This window comes from Dromiciops gliroides, chromosome 3, assembly GCF_019393635.1.
Source record: "Dromiciops gliroides isolate mDroGli1 chromosome 3, mDroGli1.pri, whole genome shotgun sequence".
NCBI classification, from domain to species: Eukaryota; Metazoa; Chordata; class Mammalia; order Microbiotheria; family Microbiotheriidae; genus Dromiciops; species Dromiciops gliroides.
The window spans coordinates 335,097,937-335,119,058 of NC_057863.1; the positions used below are offsets into that span (position 1 = coordinate 335,097,937).

Consider the following 21,122-nt stretch of genomic DNA (forward strand, 5'->3'; position numbering starts at 1 on the left):
GGAGGAGGGGAAGAAAGATGGAGGAAGAAGGGAAGGGGTGGGAGAAGAGGAGGAGGACCAGGAGGGGGAGGAGGAGGAGGGAGATAGTTACATTTACACCTCTCAGGTGTGTTTGGAAGCGAGGATGTCATTGCGCACGCGTGGCAGCGCGCGCACGCGTTACTGTTGGCGAGGGCGGAGACGGCGGCTTGGAGTTGGCAGAAAAAGGGTTGGAAGGGGAGGAGAAGGAGGAAGAGAGTTACTTTTTTACCACGCCCCCTTGCCACGCCCCCCCTTCGTGCGTGCGACGTGACCGTTTGCTCAGGCACCCCCCGACCCTTCCCAGGGGCGAGAGCGCTCCCGGGTCCCATGATGCATCGCGTGCCGCGTCTCTCGGAGCGGCGGCTTCCAGCTCAGCAGGTAGGGCCCTGGCCTCGGCCCTTCCCCCTTCGCCGCGGGCCTCCCGCTTCACCTCCGCCTCTGGGCCCTGGCCCCACCCTTCCCCTCTTCGCCCCACTGTCCTAGGCCCTGGTGCCACCAGGTCACCCCTCTCCTAACCTCCCGGCCTCTCCGCCCTATGTCGAGTGACCCTCCAGCTGACGGGGTTCAGCCCCACCCGTGTCAGTGAACCTGAGTGGTGAACTGGGGGCGGAGGGGGAAGGAGAAGGGAAAGAAATACGTGTGTGTGTGTGTGTGTAATTCATAATCGCAGCTTGCAGTATGGAAGCTTAGACTGCAGATTGTAAAGCCCTGCACGGATGGGAGCAGCTGGGATCGGCTTGTCAAAGCTTCAGTTCAATCTAGTAAACATTTATTAAGTGCCTACTATGTGCCAGTCACTGAGCTAAGCACTGGGTATGCAAAAAGAACCGGAAGACAGTCCCCGCCCTCCAGGTGCTTACAGTCTAATGCGGGAGACAACATGTAGACAAATATCCACAGAGCGAGCTACATACAGGATTGATAGGGAATAATTATGAGAGAAAGCGCTAGAATTACGAGGGATCATTAAAAGCCTCCTGTAGAAGGTGAGGTTTTAGTTAGGACTTCTAGGAAGCCAGGAAGATCAGCACTTAGAGCAGAAGATGCCAACAGATGGAGTGTCTTGTCGGCCAGTGTCAGTTGGGGAGTAAAGACTGGAAAGGTGGGAGGGGGATAGATAAATGAAGGGCTTTGAATTCTGGACGGAACATTTTGTATTTGCTCCTGCAGGTAATAATAGGGAGTAAGAGGAGGAGTGACATGAAGCTCTATGATGCTTTTAGGAGTCTTGTAGGAGTCAGACTTTGTACTGGGTGGGTTGGTTTGTGGGTGTTGAAAGACTGGACGAAGACACACCTCCTCCCTTTCAGTTGATAAATGCTTTATATTTTACTGAAAAAATTCTGGTCAAGCCTAGAGCTTTCTCTACTTCCCTCCTCTTCTCTCATCACTGAAATGCCTTCTGGCATTTTTTTCCTCCTTCACCCTTGTCTCCATCGAAGAGGCTCTTGTCAAGGCAAATACCTCTTCAAGCACAAAAGATCCCATTCCATCCCATGCCAGCTTCTTCAGTAGATTGCCTTCTCTTCATCCCCATTCTCTAACTTATTTTCCATCTCTCCCTGAATACTAGTTGCTTCCCTACTACCTACAAAACACACTCATGTCTTTCCCTCAAACAACTCATTTAATCCAAACATCCCTGCTAGGTATTTATATCATTTTCCTTTTCTGGCTAAATGCATTGAGAAGGCTATCTACAACTGATGCCTCTGCTTCTTTTTCTCTCACTTTATTCTTAATTCCTCATCATTCAAGGGAAACTTTTTTTTTCCAATGGTCTTTTAATTGTCAAATCTGAGGGCCTTTTCTTAATCTTTATCTGTCTTCACCTCTCTGCAGCCTTTGGTGCTATTGATCATCTTCTTGGTACTTTCTGCACTCTGGCCTTTCATGACACTGTTCTCTCCTGGTTCTCCTCTCTGACTGCCCCTTCTCAGTCTTTTTAGTTCTTTATCCAAGTCATGCCTACTAACCATGGATGCCAAGGCTTGGTCCTAGGGCCTCTTCTCTTCTCCCTCTTTACTGTTTTGCTTGGTGATCTCATCTGCTCCCCTGGAGTCAATTATCATCTCTCTGTAAATGATTTTCAGATTTATTGGTCCAGTCCTAATCTCTTCTGACCTTTAGTCTCTCATCTCCATTTGCCTATTGGGCATCTCAAACTGAATATTATGTACACATCTTAAGCTCCTTATGTCCATGTTTCTCCCCAAACCCTTTCCTCTTCCTAACATCTCTATTTCTGTTTGAGGGTAACACCATTTTCCTAGTCACCTTGGTTCACAATTTAGGTGTCATCCTTGATTCCTCTCTTTCACTCCCTCTCCACACCCCATATCCAGTCAAGTCCTTTTATTTCTGCCTTCGTAATCTCTCTCTCTTATGTGTCGCATTCTGTCCCCTTACTGCCATCACCATGATGCATCACCATGAGGCACTTATTGCCTCATGCCTAGACTTTCGCTAGCTTGTTGGTTGGTCTGCCGTCCTCAGTCCTTTCCCCACTTCGATCTCCACATCCACTCAGCTGTCATAGTGATCTTCCCAAATTATTAAGTCTGACTGTATCATTCTACCTCCTACTCCCCCTCCATTCAGTCAACTCCAGGGGCTCTGTATTGCCTCCAGGATCAAATGTATAATCCTCAGTTTGGCTTATAAAGCCCTCCATGACCTGACCTCTTCTTACCTTTCCAGTATTCTTACACCTTACAACCCTCTATATACTCTATGATCCAGGGACATTGGCTTCCTTGCTCTTTCTTGCATATGATATTCCCATTTCCCTGCTCTGAACATTTTTACTAGCTGCCCCCCATGTTTGTAACTCTTTCCCTTCTCATTTGTACCTCCTAGTTTCCCTGGCTTACTTCAAGGTTTATCTAAAATCCCACCTTCTGAAAGAAGCCTTTCCCTTTGTTTGTGTGTGGTTGTTTTTTGGGTTTTTGCTTGCTTGTTTGTTTGTTTTTCAGGGCAGTGAGGGTTAAGTGACTTGCCCAGGGTCACACAGGTAGGAAGTGTCAAGTGTTTGAGGCCGGATTTGAACTCAGGTCCTCCTGAATCCAGGGCCGGTGCTTTATCCACTGCACCACCTAGCTGCCCTAAGAAGCCTTTCCCAATCTCCCTTAATGTTAGCATTTCTCTGTTGACTGTCTCCAATTTTTCCTCTGTCTTGTTTGTATGGAGTTTTCTTAGACTATTAGCTCCTTGAGAATAGGGACTATCTTTTTGCCCTTATAGCCCCACTGCTTGTCTGGCACATATTAGGCATTTAATAAATGCTAATCCTAATTGGCAGAGCACTTTGAGGGAGATACAAGCATTTGCAAATAAAATTGAGTCTCAGAGAGATTAAATTATTTGATCAGTGCCATAGAGTCTAGAAGATGTGAAAGCCAGGTCTCAAACCCAAGACTTAAACTCAGATGTTCTGCTACTGTTCTTTTCACAATACGAACCTTATTACAGCATCTTACCTCCCTCCTCCTCCATCTTCTATCTTCCTGAAAGAAAGGAACAGCACCAGAGTGGGAGGCATTTATAGACATACATTGAGTGACATCATGTAATATGGGTTCTGTGATTGATAACTATACCCTGAATTACAAAGTATATGTGAGTGAAGATGTGGGCATAAGAGGGACAGTGAGAGATATCATGTTCCTGAATTTCAAGTTAAAGAAACTCAGTTTTGTTCTGGGAGAAATGCTTTATGTATCATATAAGACAGTGAGAGCAGGATGATGATGCATTGTTGATTTCACCTTGTCCTTTGGTATATTTTTAGAGTGTAGTCTTTTATTAAGATGTAGATTCTGCCTGGTCTAATTTTGGTGATTTCCACTCTGATTCTGTGAAACCTCTGGAGACTCTCACTCAGCTTTAAGTACCAGTTATGGGATTTTTAGATGTGGCACAGGGGAGACATAAAAAAATTAACTTTGCTGTAATAGGAGGACCCTGAAGTGGCTGAATGAACCTGCTGATGGACCAGGGCAAAAACCTTTTATATTATAGATTATGTTATAGATTTTTTTTAGGGATTCAGTATTGAGGGAATGGGGAGTTAGCTCCCCACTGTTGCTTACATAATAATAATAATAGTTGACATAGTACTTTGGAGTTTACAAAAATAGTTTACATCAGCTATCTAATTTGACACCTCCCCCCCAAAAAAACCCCCCCAAAACCCCAACAACCCTGTGAGTTAGGTATTGCAGGCATTGACATTTTACAAAGAAGAAAGGTGGGGCTAAAAAGTTAAGAGATTTGACAGTACTCACATAGCTGATGCTTGAGGTGGGATTTGTTTTCTTTCCTCTATACTGGCTGCTTCCATGTAGTCATAGAAAAGCCAGTGTCTGGGCCTAGAGTCAGGAAGACCTGAGTTCAGATTTGGCCTTAGATACTTAATGGCTGTGTAACCCTGGGCAAGTCACTTTCTGTTTGCCTCAGTTTCTTCATCTGTAGAATGAAGATAATAATAGTCCCTACCTTACACGATTGTTGTGAGGATCAAATGAGATGATAATTGTACAACACTTAGTAGGTGCTGTGTAAATATTAGTTATTATTAACCTGCCAGGGTTGTTGAGATGATCAAATGAGATACTTGTGCTTAGCATAGTGCCTAGAACATAGTAGATGCTTGTTGTTCAGTTGTGTTTGACTCTTTGTAACCCCATTTGGGATTTTGTGGCAGAGATACTAGAGTGGTTTGCTATTTCCTTCTCCAACTCATTTTACAACTGAGGAAACTGAGACAAACTGGATTAAGTGACTTGCTCAGGGTCACACCACTGATAAGTATCTGAGGATGGATTTGAATTAGTGAAGATGAGTCTTCCTGACACCAGGCCTTCCTGACACCACTGCACCAGCCAACTATATTCTTATTTCCTTCACCTTCCCTCTTCAAACTGTTACTGGTGGGAGGTGTGCCATGGATTAGGTACTAGATGATTCTCCTTTAGTGAGCACTAGAGCTATGTGCCACTGGTGTGAGTGAGTAGCTTCCTTTGTTTGGTTTTTGGAGTGGAGTCAAAAACTAGGGTGATGTAGTATAATCAAGACTTTTTACCAGAAATTGTGAGCTTCTGGAGCCCTAGACAAAAATCACAAGGTAGATAAAGCTTATCTTTAGAACTTTTAGGGAAGATATTTTGGTTGACTGGTTGGTCATAATCACTGACTAGTTATGTAGGAAGAATAGGGTCATGTCTTACTGGGAGGGACAAAGTGAGTGCATGGTATATATACAAGATAATTTGAGGTAGGAGAAAATAGTACCTTTTTGGGGAAATGATTGTCTTTGATTTGTCACTGAAATTTTGAGAGGTTACCAGTCTTTGGTCTATTAGCTTTACATTATGGAAATTGCTTGTCTTCATTACAGAAAAGTAACACCTGGTAGTTATTGCTAGGGGAAGGAACACCAGGGTAGTGCGTGACATCTCAAAATTAGAAGGGACCTAAAAAATCATCTAGTCCAACCCATACACTTGGCCAATCTAGGCTTTACTTGAAGACTTAAAATAAGAGGGAACCTACAATTTACAAAGGCAGCCTGTTTATTAACTTTTGGATAGCTCCAGCTGTTAAGAAATTTTCTTTACACAAAGCCTGCATTTGCCTCTTTTGCAATTTCTATCCATTTTTCCTGTTTCTGCCCTCTGGGGCTAAATTTAACTAATCTCATTTCTTCCACATGATTTGCTGTCACATCACTTCCTTCTCCATCCTATCTCTTGTCTAGGTTAAACATTGTCATCTCATTCAGTTGATGCTGTGGACTTGAGGCTTCTCTCTCTTCACTCTCATTTATCTCTTCAGCTCCATGGATTCATTTACCTGTACATATGGTTCCCTGGTCTACATACCCTGCCCTAATTTCTCCTGAACTCTAGTCTCCCATTGCCTGCTAGACATTTCCAAGTCCCATTAGCACAAGGGTTCTTAACTTGGGGTTGATTAACTTTTTTTTCTTTTAATGCTATTATTTTATGCATTTCAAAACATTATTCTGAGAAATCTGGTTTCACCAGACTGCCAAAGAGCACATAAAAGATTAAGAACCCCTACATTAGCATCTAAAAGTCAACAAACATATTCATAATTAGACCCATCATTCCCCCAAATATGCTCTTCAAAACTTCTCTTGAGGGTTACTGCCATCCTTATGGTCACCTAGCCTTGCAGCTTGGGAGTCATCCTTGACTCTTCATTCTCAATTCCCTACTGATCTTGTTCATCTTAACTTGTCAGCATCCCTGGTATCTGTCTCCTCTCTATTAACACTGCCACCACTCTAGTTCAGTCCCTTATCACTTCTTACCCAGACTATTATGATAACTTTCCAGTTGTTCTCCCTGATTCCATTCTTTTCCTTTCCTTCCTCAAACCATCCTCCACACAGTAACCAAATTAATATTACCAAAACATGGGTCTGACCTTTTCATTCTACTGCTCAAAAATCTGCAGTGTGGCCATAGTCCACATCTGGCTCCTCTTGGTCTTTCCAGACATTTTTTAAGTGGGATAATTCGGGTTAAGTGACTTGCCCAGGGTCACACAGCTAATAAGTGTCAAGTGTCTGAGGTCGGATTTGAACTCAGGTACTCCTGAATCCAGGGCCGGTGCTTTAACCACTGTGCCACCTAGCTGCCCCCTTTCCAATTTTGTATTTATTACATCTGTATGCACCCCTCAGCCTCCCATTCCAGCCAAACTAGCCTAATTGTTCACCATATTTCACAGTCATCTCCTATGTCTGTACCCTTTCCCAGATGTCCTCCATGTTTGGAGTGTACTCCTTTCTTAACTCTACCTCTTCGAATCCCTAAGTTTCTTCAAACCTTAAGTTGACTTCTCAACTATTCACTGAAGATTTTCCTTTTTCCCCTGTTTCTCAGTGATTACTCTCATTCTGGATGATCTTGTATTTCCTTATTATCCCCTAGCCAAATGTTAGCTCCTTGAATGCAGGAACTATTAAAAAAAAAATATTGCCAGTACTTAGCACCATACTTCTAAGTAGGTACTTAAACTAGGTGTTGTAGGGGATAGAGTGCAGAATATATAGTCAGAAAGATATGAGGTACAAATTCTGCCTTAGATACTTGTTAGCTGGGTGCCTTTGGCAAGTCACTTAACCATTGTCTCAGTTTTTGTATTTGTAAAATTAGGATAATAGCCTCTGCCTCAGAGGGTTGTTGTGATAATAAAATAAGATAACAGATGCAAAGCACTTTCTAAAATCTTCAAGCATCATATAAGTATTATTACTAATAATTATGTCCATTGAATTGGCTGCTACAATAGAACTTTTAATCGTCACATTTAATTCTAGAAGCATAGCAGCAAGAGTAAAGTGAAAAAATAACTCTGGCCCCCAGATGTTTTGAGAAGAAAATCAGTAAGTAGTTTTTAAAAAATCTTTTCATGCTTTGTAAAGCACTGCCCCCATTTTGCTCTAATTTCTTTTATGTCACATTGTTGTTATTTATTTTTTTTTTTCCGGGTCAATGGGGGTTGAGTGACTTGCCCAGGGTCACACAGCTAGTAAGTGTCAAGTGTCTGGGGCCGGATTTGAACTCAGGAACTCCTGAATCCAGGGCCCGTGCTTTATCCACTGCGCCACCTAGCTGCCCCCTGTTGTTATTTTTTTTTAAAGGCTATCTAAAGTCTAATTTTGCTACTGACTTCTTTATAAACAGTCATTTTAGCAAAAAAAAAAAAAAGATGAAAATCACAAATGAATAGAAAAGATAATGAAGGTGGTGGCAGACTAGGACTCTAATATTTTATTTTAGAGTAAAAATATATAAAGAGGGAAACTGCAGGTGAATTCAATGTGTTCTTGAACCTCAGGTAATTCAGTCATACATAACAGATTAATTATATTATTTTCGGATAAGTGTCCCTCATGAGGTTTGGTCTCCAGACCTCTGTGGGAGAGTCCTAACCTTAGTTATGACCCTGATATTTTGAAGTATTTTAGGGCTTAGAGTGCTTTGCCCCAATAGCCTTGTGAGGTGGGTTTAGAGAGAGGTAACCAAAGCTCAGAGGGGTGAAATAATTACACAGCTAATCAATGTTATTTAACCAGGATTCAAACCATCACTTTTATTGACCTGACCTTTCAAGGTACTTGAAGATTAATTCAACTTTTTAAATACTTTGAGGGGAAAAAAAATCTACCAGCCTGCCAAAAGTTCCCCCAAATTGTTATATTACATGGGTAAAACCATCCATTGTTATTTGTATAAAAATTGATTCACGTTATTATTATTTTTGATAGCCTAAAAAGGAAAATATCTAAAATAGAACATTATCTTTCTTCCAAAGCCCTTACCTCTTAGGGCACCGCTATCCTTCCAGCCATTGAGGTTAACAAGCTCATCCTGAAGCTCTCGTTCTTTCTCACCCCTCATGTCCGGTCAGTTGCCAAATCTTATCAATTTTAGCTCTACGTTTCTCCCATTTGTTTCCTCATTTTCACTCACGGTCATTGTTATGTTTCGTGTCCTTGTTACCTGTCACTTGGAATATTGCAATAGATCTTAATGATTTCCCAAACCTCTGGTCTTTTCCCTTTCATTGTCTTCTATAAAGCTGTTAAACTGATAATCCTAAAACTCTAGTCTGAACATGTCATTTCCCTCATCAAGACACTCCAGTGACTTCTTTCTGAGTAAAATACAAATTTCTCTGTTTAGATTTTAAAGCCATTTAGAGTCTGACCCAGTTTACCTTTCTGGGTTTATTGCAAGGTACTTTTTATGTTCTCTGCATTTCAGTCAGCAGATCTTGCTTGTTGCTCTTTCATATTCAACATTCCATCTTCTCTCTCTTCCTTGGCACAGATTTTCCCTCATTCCAGAAATGTACTTCCTTCTTATCTCTGCCTCATAGAATTCCTAGCTTGCATTAAAGCTCAGCATGTCCCTCTTACAGGAAGCATATCCTGAATTCTTCAGGTTCTAACATTCTTCCCCTGGAAATTATTGTATATATTTTGTTTTACTTGTCTGTATTCTTGTTGTCATAGTGTGTATCCATTCATAACATCCCCCCCTTCAGGAACTGTTTCATTTTTGTCTTTAGTACTCCTAGCCATGTCTGGCACATTAGGAGCCTTTTAATAAGTGCTTGCTGAATGAATGCTTAATTTTAGACTACGGGTCATGTTTTTTATTTTAACATTTTTCACTCCATTATTTCTTACAGCTTTGTGAAATTTACCTAGTTTGAACATGCAATCTTTGTAAAATGTGTGCAAAATGATAAATATTATAAAAATGATTATGATTTATTTGCTGGGAAAAATTCAAAGTCATTAAAACAGATGCTTCTTTGACTTTTGAACTGTCTGATCTTTTTTTTTAGGTCTTTTCTGTTTGTTGAAATGTCTATGGTTTTATCTGCTTCAGTGGTTCGTGTACGAGATGGATTGCCACTTTCTGCTTCTACTGATTATGAACAAAGCACGGGAGTGCAGGAATGCAGAAAGTATTTCAAATCACTCTCGAAGAGACTTGGTCAGCTTCCTGATAGATGTACACTGAAAACTGGACAATATAATATTAAGTAAGACTTCTGCTTTGTGCATTAAAGTATTTACCTGATTGTCATTTTAATGAAGCTTAAGTAGTTCTGATACAAATTAGTGTCTTAATAAATTCTCAAATGGATCCATGATCTCATCAATTTGGATGTTTGCTCCAACGATGTAGATCGCAACCCATCTGTGCTTGCCCATACTGTACTGCTCCTTTCCATGTCCTACAATAAATTCACAGCAGGAGAGGTCCACACAAAGTATTGGAAGGCTTCCTCAGTTTCTCCTGGCATTTTGAATATCTGATTATATTAAGAAAGTTCAGGATCATTCACATCAACAACCATCTGATCCTAAGCCTACTACAGTAAATTTAGAAATCATTCTTTTTTGGAATCTCTCTTACTGTTCCTAATTTACATTTGGCTTTTTAAGAGATTTAATTTTAGTGCATCACACATTTTCCTTGCTATAAGTGAATAAATCAAGTATTTATTGAGCATTCACTCTGTGTCCAGCATTGTGCTCAGTGCTTGGGGGAGGTGGGTGGTCCAGAGAAGTCTTGTGTTTGCTGCCAAGGAGCTTATAATGGTAAGAGTAAATGAGACAAAATTAAAGTGAATAAAATTATGTCATAAACTCTGATGATACAGACTATACAATTCAGTACAACAAGTTTATATTAAATACCTCTCATGTACAGAGCACTATGTTAGAAGGTGACTACTACTATAATAGAAGCTCAGGGAAAGATTTAGAAGGTAGCCAAAATTAGATCGCTGATTTGTTTGCTAAAGTTTGACTTGTCATATGTGATACTTAGGGTTTTTTTAGGGAAAAACAGTGTAAATAAAGTGGGGAAATATATACTGCATTTGATTGAGTATATCATATCAGTATAATGAGATTATTGATGGACAGAAAAATCAAGGAAAGGCTTCATTAAGGAGATGGAAGTGATTTGTATCTTGATGAATAGGTACAGGTCTGGATCTAAATAGATAAAGGAAAGGTGACCACCAAGGTAGCAGGTTAGAGTGCTATTCTTTTCTTTTCTTTTTTTGGTGAGGCAGTTGGGGTTAAGTGACTTGTCCAGGGTCACACAGCTAGCAAGTATCAAGTGTCTGAGGTCGAATTTGAACTCAGGTCCTCCTGAATCCAGGGCTGGTGCTCTATCAAACTGTGCCACCTAGCTGCCCCTAGAGTGCTATTCTTGAGTTTATGAGGAAGTTGTTCCAATTGAAGTGGAGAGAATGAAAAGTAAAGTTGAGTAGGATGGTGCCAAATTATTGGAGAACTTTGAAAGCTAGACTGAGGAATTTGTACTTGATACAGTAGGCTATTATAGTTTCTTAAGCCAGGAATAACAGTGAACACGATGTATTAGGAAAATTAATCTAGCAGCAGTATCTAGGATAGATTGAAGGTGGAGAAAAGAAAATAGAAGGGAGGAGTCAACTTGGAGGTTGTTAATATGCCTTAATACATAATCCACACAGTTGTAATACTAAGACCTTGTTGATGACTGTGTTTTTCCATTTTTGGTTTGAAAAATTGTTGCAATAGGGGATGAAAAAGAGGAATGAAATAAAGGTTCTGGCCTGGGAGACTAGAAGAAAAGTGATATTATTGGCAGAAATGGAGTAGTTGAGAAGGGGGATCTATTTGGAAAGGTAAATTCATTTTTGAACATGAGTTGAATGGTATTATGAGGTAGTGGAAAGAGTACTGTCACTGTGTCAATACCTGGTCTCTAGTTCCAGTTCTGCTACCATTAGCAGTGTAATTTATGGCAATTAAAAAAGGCTTCTTTGGGACTTAATTTATCAGAAACAAAAAAAAAAAAAGTGGACCTAGGTGAGCCCTAATATCTTTTCTGGCTAAAATAAGTGTGATTTCTGTGATTCTCTTTAAGTGGTGCAAAACATTCAAGTGGAGATACTCTGTAGATAGCTGGAAATAATGGAACTGAAGTGCATTGTTCAAGGCTAGAAATAGCAGATTTAGGAATTAATCATTCCTGGAATTAAGTTGTGATTGCCCTCACAAGAGTGCTGAGTTAAGTGTAGAAAAGAAAGCATAAGGCCAAGGAAACAGCCTTTGGTGACACCTGTAGCTTCAAGATACTGAGATCAACTGGAATGCTTAGTGATGGGATACTATGATTAAGTTTTCAAAGGGTAGAAAAAATTATTTCAACCCATGTAGTTGACAAATTTTCTAAAATAATAGATTTATCTACTTTTCTAGAAAGTACATTATTCTGGTTTTTTTTTTAAAGTTCAAGTCTTGAAGTTTCTTGAGTTATAGCATTGTTATCAATTATTATTTTGTAAAGCTATTGCCAAATATAGATAGAGAACTGGAATGAATGAGTATTGACTTCAGGGCCAAAACTTGGGACAAAATATTTCTTTACCCTAAGCAAAGTTTGAAAGTTATACCCTCCTCTCCCTTATATATTTCTATTGCTCATCAAGATGCTAGGTGGAACTTGACGTAACCAAAAAATAAAAACCTGTATGCTAGAATGAAATTTTCTGGCATTAAAAATGTATGCTTTTAATGAAAAAGTAATATAAAAAAGTGTCTCCGTTGTGTCCTGTGTGTTGGATCCTAGGCAGCTGCCTACTTTGCTTGCACATAGTTCCAGCTTTCCCAGGACTTATTTTGTAAGTTGTTTTGAATTTTTGTTTGTTGGTATGTTTTAAAATAAATCCCTGATAAAGGATTGTGTTTGTGTGCTATTTGCTTCTTTCTGTTAAAAAAGGAACGAATCCTTAAAAAAAGTAAAATACAAAAATGTAGCTAATTGAGAGTTCTAATTAGTTGGGTTAATTGGGATTTTCTGCATATGAAAAATTTGCTCTTAACAAATCAATCCCCCATATATATAGATACTTGATTTATGCCATTTGAACTATTAGTTATAAAATTTTAAAGTCTTCTGCTGGTGCAGTGGGTAGAGTCAGTGAAGCTTTTAGCAAAGCCTTGAAAATTCTGACCATGCTGATCTTTCCCCTGAAATAAACAAGAGTTTATAATTTATTGATTTCCTTAATAATGAACTACCTTTAGAAGCTCAGTTGCCATCTCACTAACTCTTCACTTAGGAGATTTTTATCTTTATCTGAAAGGTGAGCTTAGTCTTAACTGCACTATGACACTTCTAACCAGCTCTCCTTCCTCAGAATTCCTATAGAAGTAATTGTGTGCCATTCATTTGGGATTTACCCTGTTTCACTTTGTATTGTTTTCTTGTTGTATATTCTTCCTATTCTACAATTTTTTTTGTAATATACTTGTTTCAACTTAAATTCAAGGATGCTTATAATGTAGAAGTGTGACTGTTTAACTTAACATTTCCACTGTACAACAATATAACTGTCAATTACTTGCTGTAAGATTTTCAGCAAATAAGCTATTTTGTTCTTTCTTCAATTTGTTAATTTTTTAAATGGTGATACTGCTCATAAAATGATATAGTTGATATCTCTGTAACATTTCCTATAGAACTTGAAATATCTATGGAAGCTTCTTTGAACTTGCACTTCTTAGTTTATGATGAAATTTATAAATGACAAATGATTAATGCAGCAACATGTACCATATAAAAATTAATCACTAAAATGTATGAGAATTAAGAAAACTGTGATTAGTCTTTGCCTCTTTTTGTCCCAGTTAGTAGCAGCAAGTACTTTTTGTTTGGATTATTATGATTCAGTAGCAGTATACTTGAGTAATTATTATTTACAACTTATTGTTTATTATGATTTGTGAAGCCATAAATGTATAGTTGAACCCAGAGTTTTAAAACTTTAAAACAGAGTTGCTAAAACAAGATAGAACTTGAAATGTTGTAACTAAAGGCATAAAGCCTATTAACTTTGTTGGGGCAGCTACATTCTTTTAAAGAACACTGCTGAATTTTAGGGGCATTGTGAAAGAAGGGTCCAAATGTGGCTTTGCCCTTCATCCTGTTAAGAGATCAGATGAAAAATTGCTCCTCACTTTTTCTTGCCTTGGGGTCCTTGGGCAAAAGCACTGGTGAGTACTCCTTTTAAAATATAAATATATATTTCCTGGACACTGCCAGTACATCTAAATTAATAAGTTCTCTTTTAAAGTATAGTACCACCCCCAACCCTCATTAAGCTGTTTGGTTGTTTCATACTGGAGCTTGATTATACAATCAAGACTAGACTGTCCCCTAGATAAAATATGAAAGTTCTTTCTGACAAACTTATCTCCTTAGATGCCAATTAATTTAAAAGGCTTATTATTTAAGAAAAAAAAGAAAAGCCTCTAATGGCAGTGAGCTTCTTCTTTAACGTCACTTTTCTGCAGCAGCACTGTTTATACCCACTTCTGCCCACCTTGTCTTTCGACCATACTGCTTGTGGATTTTTAAATTTCATTTGTGCTGTCTTCTCTGTGCTACCCCCATTTCTGACTACAGGAGAAAATTTATTGAATTTATTTTGTGGACAGGGGAACTTTTCCACCTGATCCCCCTACCCTTCATCTTCTGGGTAAGAGAAGTGGTAAATCACTGGGATGTTTGGAAAATGATCTGAGCCAACTCTCTTGACCTGTTTTTGCTCCATTTTTAAGTTCAATTCAGCAAACATTTATTAGGTACCTACTGTTGAAAGAAGACACTGTTCTAAGGATAAAGATAAAATGAAAAAACAGTCTCTGCTCTCAGGGAGCTTACACTCTGGGAGAGAGGATGATAGGGGAAAGAATTAAGAAAGATACGCCCCCCCTGCAATTTAGATTGGAGCACAGTTGAGACCTTATATTGGGGGAAGGTGGAAGATAATGATCTGAAGTTGAATTTCCAAAGAGGGAGGAAGCAGAGGTACTTGGGCAAAGGATGAGCTAACCTGCCTGAGGAAGGAGAATATCTACATATCCTCAAGCACCATCATTCTACATAAAAAATTAACTCTTTACATTTCATTGTTTTTCTGTATTGCTTAATTGCTGCTATTTCAAAGGTATTGTTTTATACTATTTGGTGTAGTGGAAGCACTATCTTATTCTAGTCCTCACCTTAAGTCTGACTAGTTCTTCTCTGGGACATTGGTAAAATGAGGGTATTGGATTACATGACCATTAAGCTACCTTTTAGCCCTAAAAATTCTTTGATTTCATTTTTTCATTTCAATTATGTGCTAAAATCATATTATGGGCTAAACTTTAATACATTTGTTTTTTCTCTGAATAGATTTTTAGTGTGTCCCTGAATCCCACTAAGGAGGTAGTATAATATTCTGTAGTCATCACACTGTGATCAGCAAAGAGGACCATCTGGAGGAATCTCACCCTCTATAAGGAATTCTTTCATCTGGGCTATGTTCATGATGTTGTGCCCTGGTTGTGTGGTCTACCAAAGGTAGTAAACCACTTGGAGCATGCATTGCCAATTATGCAGACAATACCAAGCAGTTAGTTGGGCAGTTAATCAGTATATGTTTAGTACACTGTAGTTGGACAATGGTCTGGACCTGGAATTGACTAGGAGAAAGAGATCTTGATCATTGTTCAGAAACAACAATGTTTATTATGATTTTAAAATGCCCCTTCACACAACTAATTTTTTTTTTAAATCCCATGTCATTGTATGGTTGTGAATCCCATAACACAACAGTCTCTAAAGAGCAAAGAACAAAAAGGTAGACAATAATAGGTCAAAGATTTAAGGGAGAGCATACACCAGAACTACTCAGAATGGGAAGTCCATATAAATTGCTAACTACCAGCAGCATTGGTAGATACTAGTAGTACTGATATAGGTAGTTATTACATTAATGAGCTCATGATGCTATTGAATTTTGAGTTAAATAGGCTTTATGAGCTAACCTAGGAATATAACCATTTGTAACATTATTTCTGTGGAAAAATAAGCTTTATGTTCCAGACAACTAATTTGTTAAACAGATACTTGAAATATAGTTTGTTTGTAAATTGGGAATAATCTGCGATCAGATTACCTAAACTTTCAGATTATTGGAGAATAGAAGTTTTACTGTTTGGGAAAGTGGGAGAGAATTCTGTAGCATGGAGCAATTTAATAAACATTTATTAAGTGGCTCTTATATGAAAAATAGTCTATTAAGTCTTAGGTACAAATGTCCCTGCCTTCAAAGAACTTAAATTTTCTTGATGGCTTAGAACAAGGAGAATTTGACTGGACCATTGAGAACAAGAAGTAGAGTTGTGGGAAATAAACCTAGAAAAGTAGGTTAGAGTTAGATGGTGGAGGGCCTTAAATGTTGGCTAATGAGTTTGTAGTTTTTCTTAAAGGCATTAGTGAGCCTCAGAAAGCTTTTTGAATGGAGGAGTGACACTATTAGACCTGTACCTTAAAAAATATTATTTTGTCAGTTATGTGGAAGGTGAATTGAAGAGGAGAGACCTAAAAAAGAGACTGATTAAGAGGCTATTGTGGTAGGTCAAATGAAGGGTGGTAGTGTTGTGAGCAGACAGAAAAGGTGAATTCTAGAGATGTGGAATTAGAATCAACAGATTGGGAACTGATTGGACAAGGGAGTTGGAAGAGACCTAAGTTCAGTCCTCATTTTAAATTTGAGAAACTGAGGACCTCAAATTTAAGTGATTTGTCTAAGTTCACAAAGGACCTTACATAGGATCAGGATTCAATCCTACATCCTCCATCATGTACAGTACTTTTTTTTGGTCAGATAGGAGATGGCATAGAATAGTGTCATGGAAGTCAAGGAAATTAGACAGTCAAACATAAAAAGCTACAGATAAGTAAGATGAAGCCCAAGAAAAGCCATTAGATTGAACAGTTAAGAAGTCATTCCAGAAGAGGATTTCAATGAAGGGCTGTGGGAGGGTCAGAGTCCTGTGTGAAAGATTGAGAAATGAGTTGATGGTTAAAAAGTAAGAGCAAGAGTAGATAATTCTATGAACTTAGTTAAGGGGGGAGGATGGTTGAGGGGTTGGGCAGGGTTGCCTGTAGTTTGTAGGTAGTAAAAGGAGCCAGTAGTTGGGGCAAAGGCAAATAATGATCACTGGGCCAAGTTTTTCTTTAAGATGGTATGGGTGCAACTAGAGTATTGACCTCGGCAAGAAGAGAGACTGGTGCAGAGGTGAAGGACATAGGGAAAGATATAGAGGAGTCTGAGGTGAAGAGGAGAAGGAGGAGGAGTGGAAGGTGAGTGAAAACTCAGGACAAGCAGCCTTTATTTTCTAAGTAAAGTAAGATTCAAGGTTATCTGCTGACTGGTCTGGGGAATATAGAGGTGGTTTGAGAGGTTTGAAATAGTCACTTCAGCTATCGTAACAGTCAATTTTGGAAGAATACAAGGATTGCAATACAGCAGGGAGAGCCCAGAGGAGATTAGATAACATGAATTTGTAGTTAACCCAAGCAGCATGGTTGTGTGACTTATTCTGACATTCAACAGTGGAGAAGAAAAGGTAGATGGAGAAAGCTACCTAAATAGACTGTTTTCTAGAGCTGAGTATTAAAAAGTCATGCGTGTTGGGGCAGCTAGGTGGCGCAGTGGATAAAGCACAGTCCCTGAATTCAGGAGGACCTGAGTTCAAATGCGACCTCAGACACTTGACACTTACTAGCTGTGTGACCCTGGGCAAGTCACATAACGCCCATTCCCTCCCCGCCCTCCAAAAAAAATAATGTGTATGACTCCAAGGGTGGAGAATATTATATTTTTGAACCGATGAACTGCAGAGTTGAATGCGGAGAGAGAAATATGAAACCATAGATTGGAAGGACAGAGAGGACAAGAGGACTAGAAGTCCCAATGAAAATGGGTCATAAGTGAAGAAGAGAATGAAGGATAGGAGCTCAGACAGACATCTGAATTTGAATTTGAGATAAAGGAGGTAGCACAGTTGTGTGATGGTGAGACCTAAGAAAGAGGTAGAATGAAAGATGTAGGTCCTGGGGGTTGAGGTAAATAGAATTCAGAGGCTTTGGTGTTTGAGAATACATAAACATATGTATTAAAAGTTCCCAGGCATGACGGCAGGGGTAGAGTGTAGAGGAAGTAGGAGATGTAGGTGGTAGGGTGTTTTGTCCAGTTCTATTGGTTAGTAAATACCTGTATTCTCAAAACCAAGCTGTTTATTCAGTGGCAACCCTATAGCTTTACCTCAATATGGTGGGTGCCGATAGGAAGCACACAAAGGAGGCATTTTTTCTCAAGTCTCTTGTTCCTCCTATTGTTTATTAACCAAATGGTGCCTACCCCACATTGGTCTGATGAAATTTACTAGTTGCTGCTCTAGATCTTTTAGAATGTTTTATTGATGCTTTATTTTTTTATACTTCTGTCACTTCCCAATTACTCTCCACCCCAAAACAAACCTTCTCTCATGACAAAGAAAAACTGTTGTACCACTTTAAATTTTGCTGCCACCTCTACGAAAAGGGATATTTATTTTTAATTCTTAGTATTGCTGAGACTATATTACTCTGCAGATTTTAATTTCGTTGTTTGATATGCAAAGTAGATACTAGTGAGATAAATATCTTCTTCAAATAGAAGTATTTAAAAAGACCTAATTTTCAACCCTTTCATTTACTTTGTGTATCACTCGAATTGGATAGCCTATTAACATATTCTCATCTAGGTTCACATTCTTAGTTCTTGATACATTGAAACATGTAGGTAAGAAGATAAAATTATCTTTGGTGACAGAAAAAGAACCCTTGCGTAGAAAGGAAGTGAGCTCCCAAGAACTGTTCATTATGCTCCAGTGTGATTAGTCCATTTACCAACCTGAAAGAAAAGAAAACTTTCATTGGCTGGTGATATCTCTCACAGGTCACTTTGGAAGGTGGACCTGGAGAAGTTAGAGGTAGGGGCAAAGAATGGAAGCCAGAGACAAGAAAAGAATGAAATGAGAAGGAAGTGAGAGGCAGTGATTACAGTAGCTTCAGAGGTGCTGACAACCTACCCTTCAATAGACTTTGAAGGTTCAGTGATTAGAAGGATCAAATCTCATTTATCTTATAAATTGTGTATATCCAGAAAGACTTGTTCTATAATTCTGGGTCACCAAGGTTTTGTTACAATCTTGGCTTTTAAAAAAATCATTTATTTTTTTGGTCATTTTTGTTATTTTAAGAAAAGCAGCCCTTTGTATTATATAACATTTCACTTGTGTTTTATCTTGACTAATTTTCAAATAAACTTATTGTCTATATTTGAAAATGTATGCTTCATTCTGTCTAGTGCATTTTCTCTCTGCCAAAAGTTGGGAGATATGCTTTATCATCAGTCTTCCGATCTCAAGATTTATTTGTTTTCTTATTTTTTAATTTCATGCTCAGTTCATTGGCTCCTCTTTCTCTTTGCTAATGCATGTCCAGGAATAGAAATATTCCTCCAGTGATTGCTTACGTTGCTTCCCATGTATTTGGGATGTTGAATCATTATTTTAAATTTTAATTGTTCTTGTGATTTGGTTGTTGACCCACTCATCTAAATCATTACACTCACAAAATGCCTCACATTCTTTGCCTTCCTATTATGGAATTCATGAATGTTCCTCTTCCTCTTCTGTGAGCTGAATAGCTTTGGGAAAGTTCAGCAGGACAAGGAAAAAGTAAGGGAAGGCACTTAGAACAGAATGGAAAGTGGGCTGCAGACATGAAAGAAAGATGCCGGGGAATCCTTTTTTGTCTCCTCTAGCATTCTAATTATGCCCTACCCACCTAATTGATAGGGAGAAATGAGGATTTGCCTGATTTTTTTAAACTGGAAAAGTATAGTTCTACTGTGTTGCTGTAGAACATGGTAGATGGCAGCTTCATATATTTTCTTGATTTATCCTAAAATTTTAAGATGTTTCCTTTTTTAAAACCAGTGACAATTTGTGCTGGCACAGATACCTTGGACTTTTACATTGCTATTTTGTGTTTGGTTGGTTGTGAGAATTTTTATTTTACTTGTGTATTTTCCCATTCATTTATCCCTCCCAGATTTTGAGAAGCGAATTAAGAAAAATGTTTCCCTTACACTACATATTTCTCTACTTTGAACAAGACACTGTACTGCTAGCATCCTAAATATTAGTATCATTTTTCTGCTTTACAAATAATAATAATGATGATGATTACAGGCATATATAGTAACACTTTAAAGTTTGCAAAATGGCTTATACAAAATTGCTAATTTGAACCTCACACCAGCCTGGTGAGGTTGGTACTGAAAGTAAAGTTAGCAGTTTTTGGAGGTGAGGAAACAGACCCAAGTTAAAAGACTTGTCCATTGTCACATAATGAACATCAGAAAGCATATTCAAACCTAGCTCTTCTTGCCTCTAGCACTTCATTCTCTGTGCCTGGCTACAAATCATCCCTTTCTCTTTCTCTTTCTCTTTCTCTTTCTCTTTCTCTTTCTCTTTCTCTTTCTCTTTCTCTTTCTCTTTCTCTTTCTCTTTCTCTTTCTCTTTCTCTTTCTCTTTCTCTTTCTCTTTCTCTTTCTCTTTCTCTTTCTCTTTCTCTTTCTTTTTATTTTATTTTTTTTATTTTTGGCAGGGTAATGAGGGTTCAGTGACTTGTCCAGGGTCACATAGCTAGTAAGTGTCAAGTGTCAGAGGCCAGATTTGAACTCGGGTCCTCCTGAATCCAGGGCCTGTGCTTTATCCACTGTACCATCTAGCTGCCCCTTATCTTTCAAACATCAACTTTTTAAAAGTGACATTTCTAGGGAAATTTTAGGAAGTTAGGTGTTTTTGTTTTTGCTGCTGCTGTTGTATTGAAAAATTTGCGTATTTTAGAAAATGGAGGTAATAAAGATTGTGAATTTTGGTGGCAGAATAGGACTGAGATAATTTTATCATCTCAATTCATTTTATTGTTTTAGAGAAAAAATATTGAGGAAATTATATGCAGAGGGCAGGGGGAAGGAAAGTTGCAGGGAATAAGCATTTATATAGCACTTAACTATGTACCAGGTTTTTGCTAAGCACTTTTATGAATCTCTTGTTTGATATTCCCAATAACCCTGGAAGGTCAGTTCTGTTATTATTCCCATTTTACAGTTGAGGAAACTGAGATAAACAGAAGTTAAGTGATTTGTCCAGGTTTACACAACTACTAAGTGTCTGAGGCCAGGTTTGAACTCAGGTTCTCCTGACTCCTGGCACAGTATGGTAACATTTTAATTATATTTTATTGTGCGGTTTGTGGTTTTTAAGTCATAGTTTTGGCATGACCACTTGTTACTTGATATCATAATATAGTCACCCAAAGAGAATTAGGCAGGTGTCATCAACTCTAGATTATCCAATAACTGATTTTCTAGTTTAGTGTTACCCAGGTCTCATGTTTTCCCCAACTTCTTGTCTTTTGGTCATTTGTTCACTTGGTATTTCCAACAAAAGATAAGGGTGCATTTTGTTTCTTGTCAGTATCTTTTATAAAGGTCAGAAGGAGAACAGTGCTTTACATGTAATAGATGCTTAATAATATTTGTTTGAACAGGGATGACTGAATTATTCGTTGTGACATGTTAATTTGCTCTTCACC

General features: G+C 38.5%; 1 protein-coding gene across 4 annotated transcripts in view; it reads left to right on the forward strand.

Annotated features, from left to right (window-relative positions):
• Positions 1-203: 203 nt before the first annotated feature.
• The window catches only part of SEC22A (SEC22 homolog A, vesicle trafficking protein), a 72,092-nt gene continuing 51,173 nt past the window's right edge, over positions 204-21,122 (forward strand). The window contains exons 1-4 of one of the 4 annotated variants that reach the window (XM_043992882.1): positions 204-399; positions 7,373-7,438; positions 8,371-8,461; positions 9,412-9,612. In XM_043992882.1, the coding sequence (XP_043848817.1) occupies positions 9,431-9,612 (182 nt within the window). In that variant the 5' untranslated portion in view covers positions 204-399; positions 7,373-7,438; positions 8,371-8,461; positions 9,412-9,430. The remainder of the gene's footprint in view (positions 400-7,372; positions 7,439-8,370; positions 8,462-9,411; positions 9,613-21,122) is intronic. The other 3 variants (XM_043992883.1, XM_043992881.1, XM_043992880.1) reach the window with 3 other exon arrangements.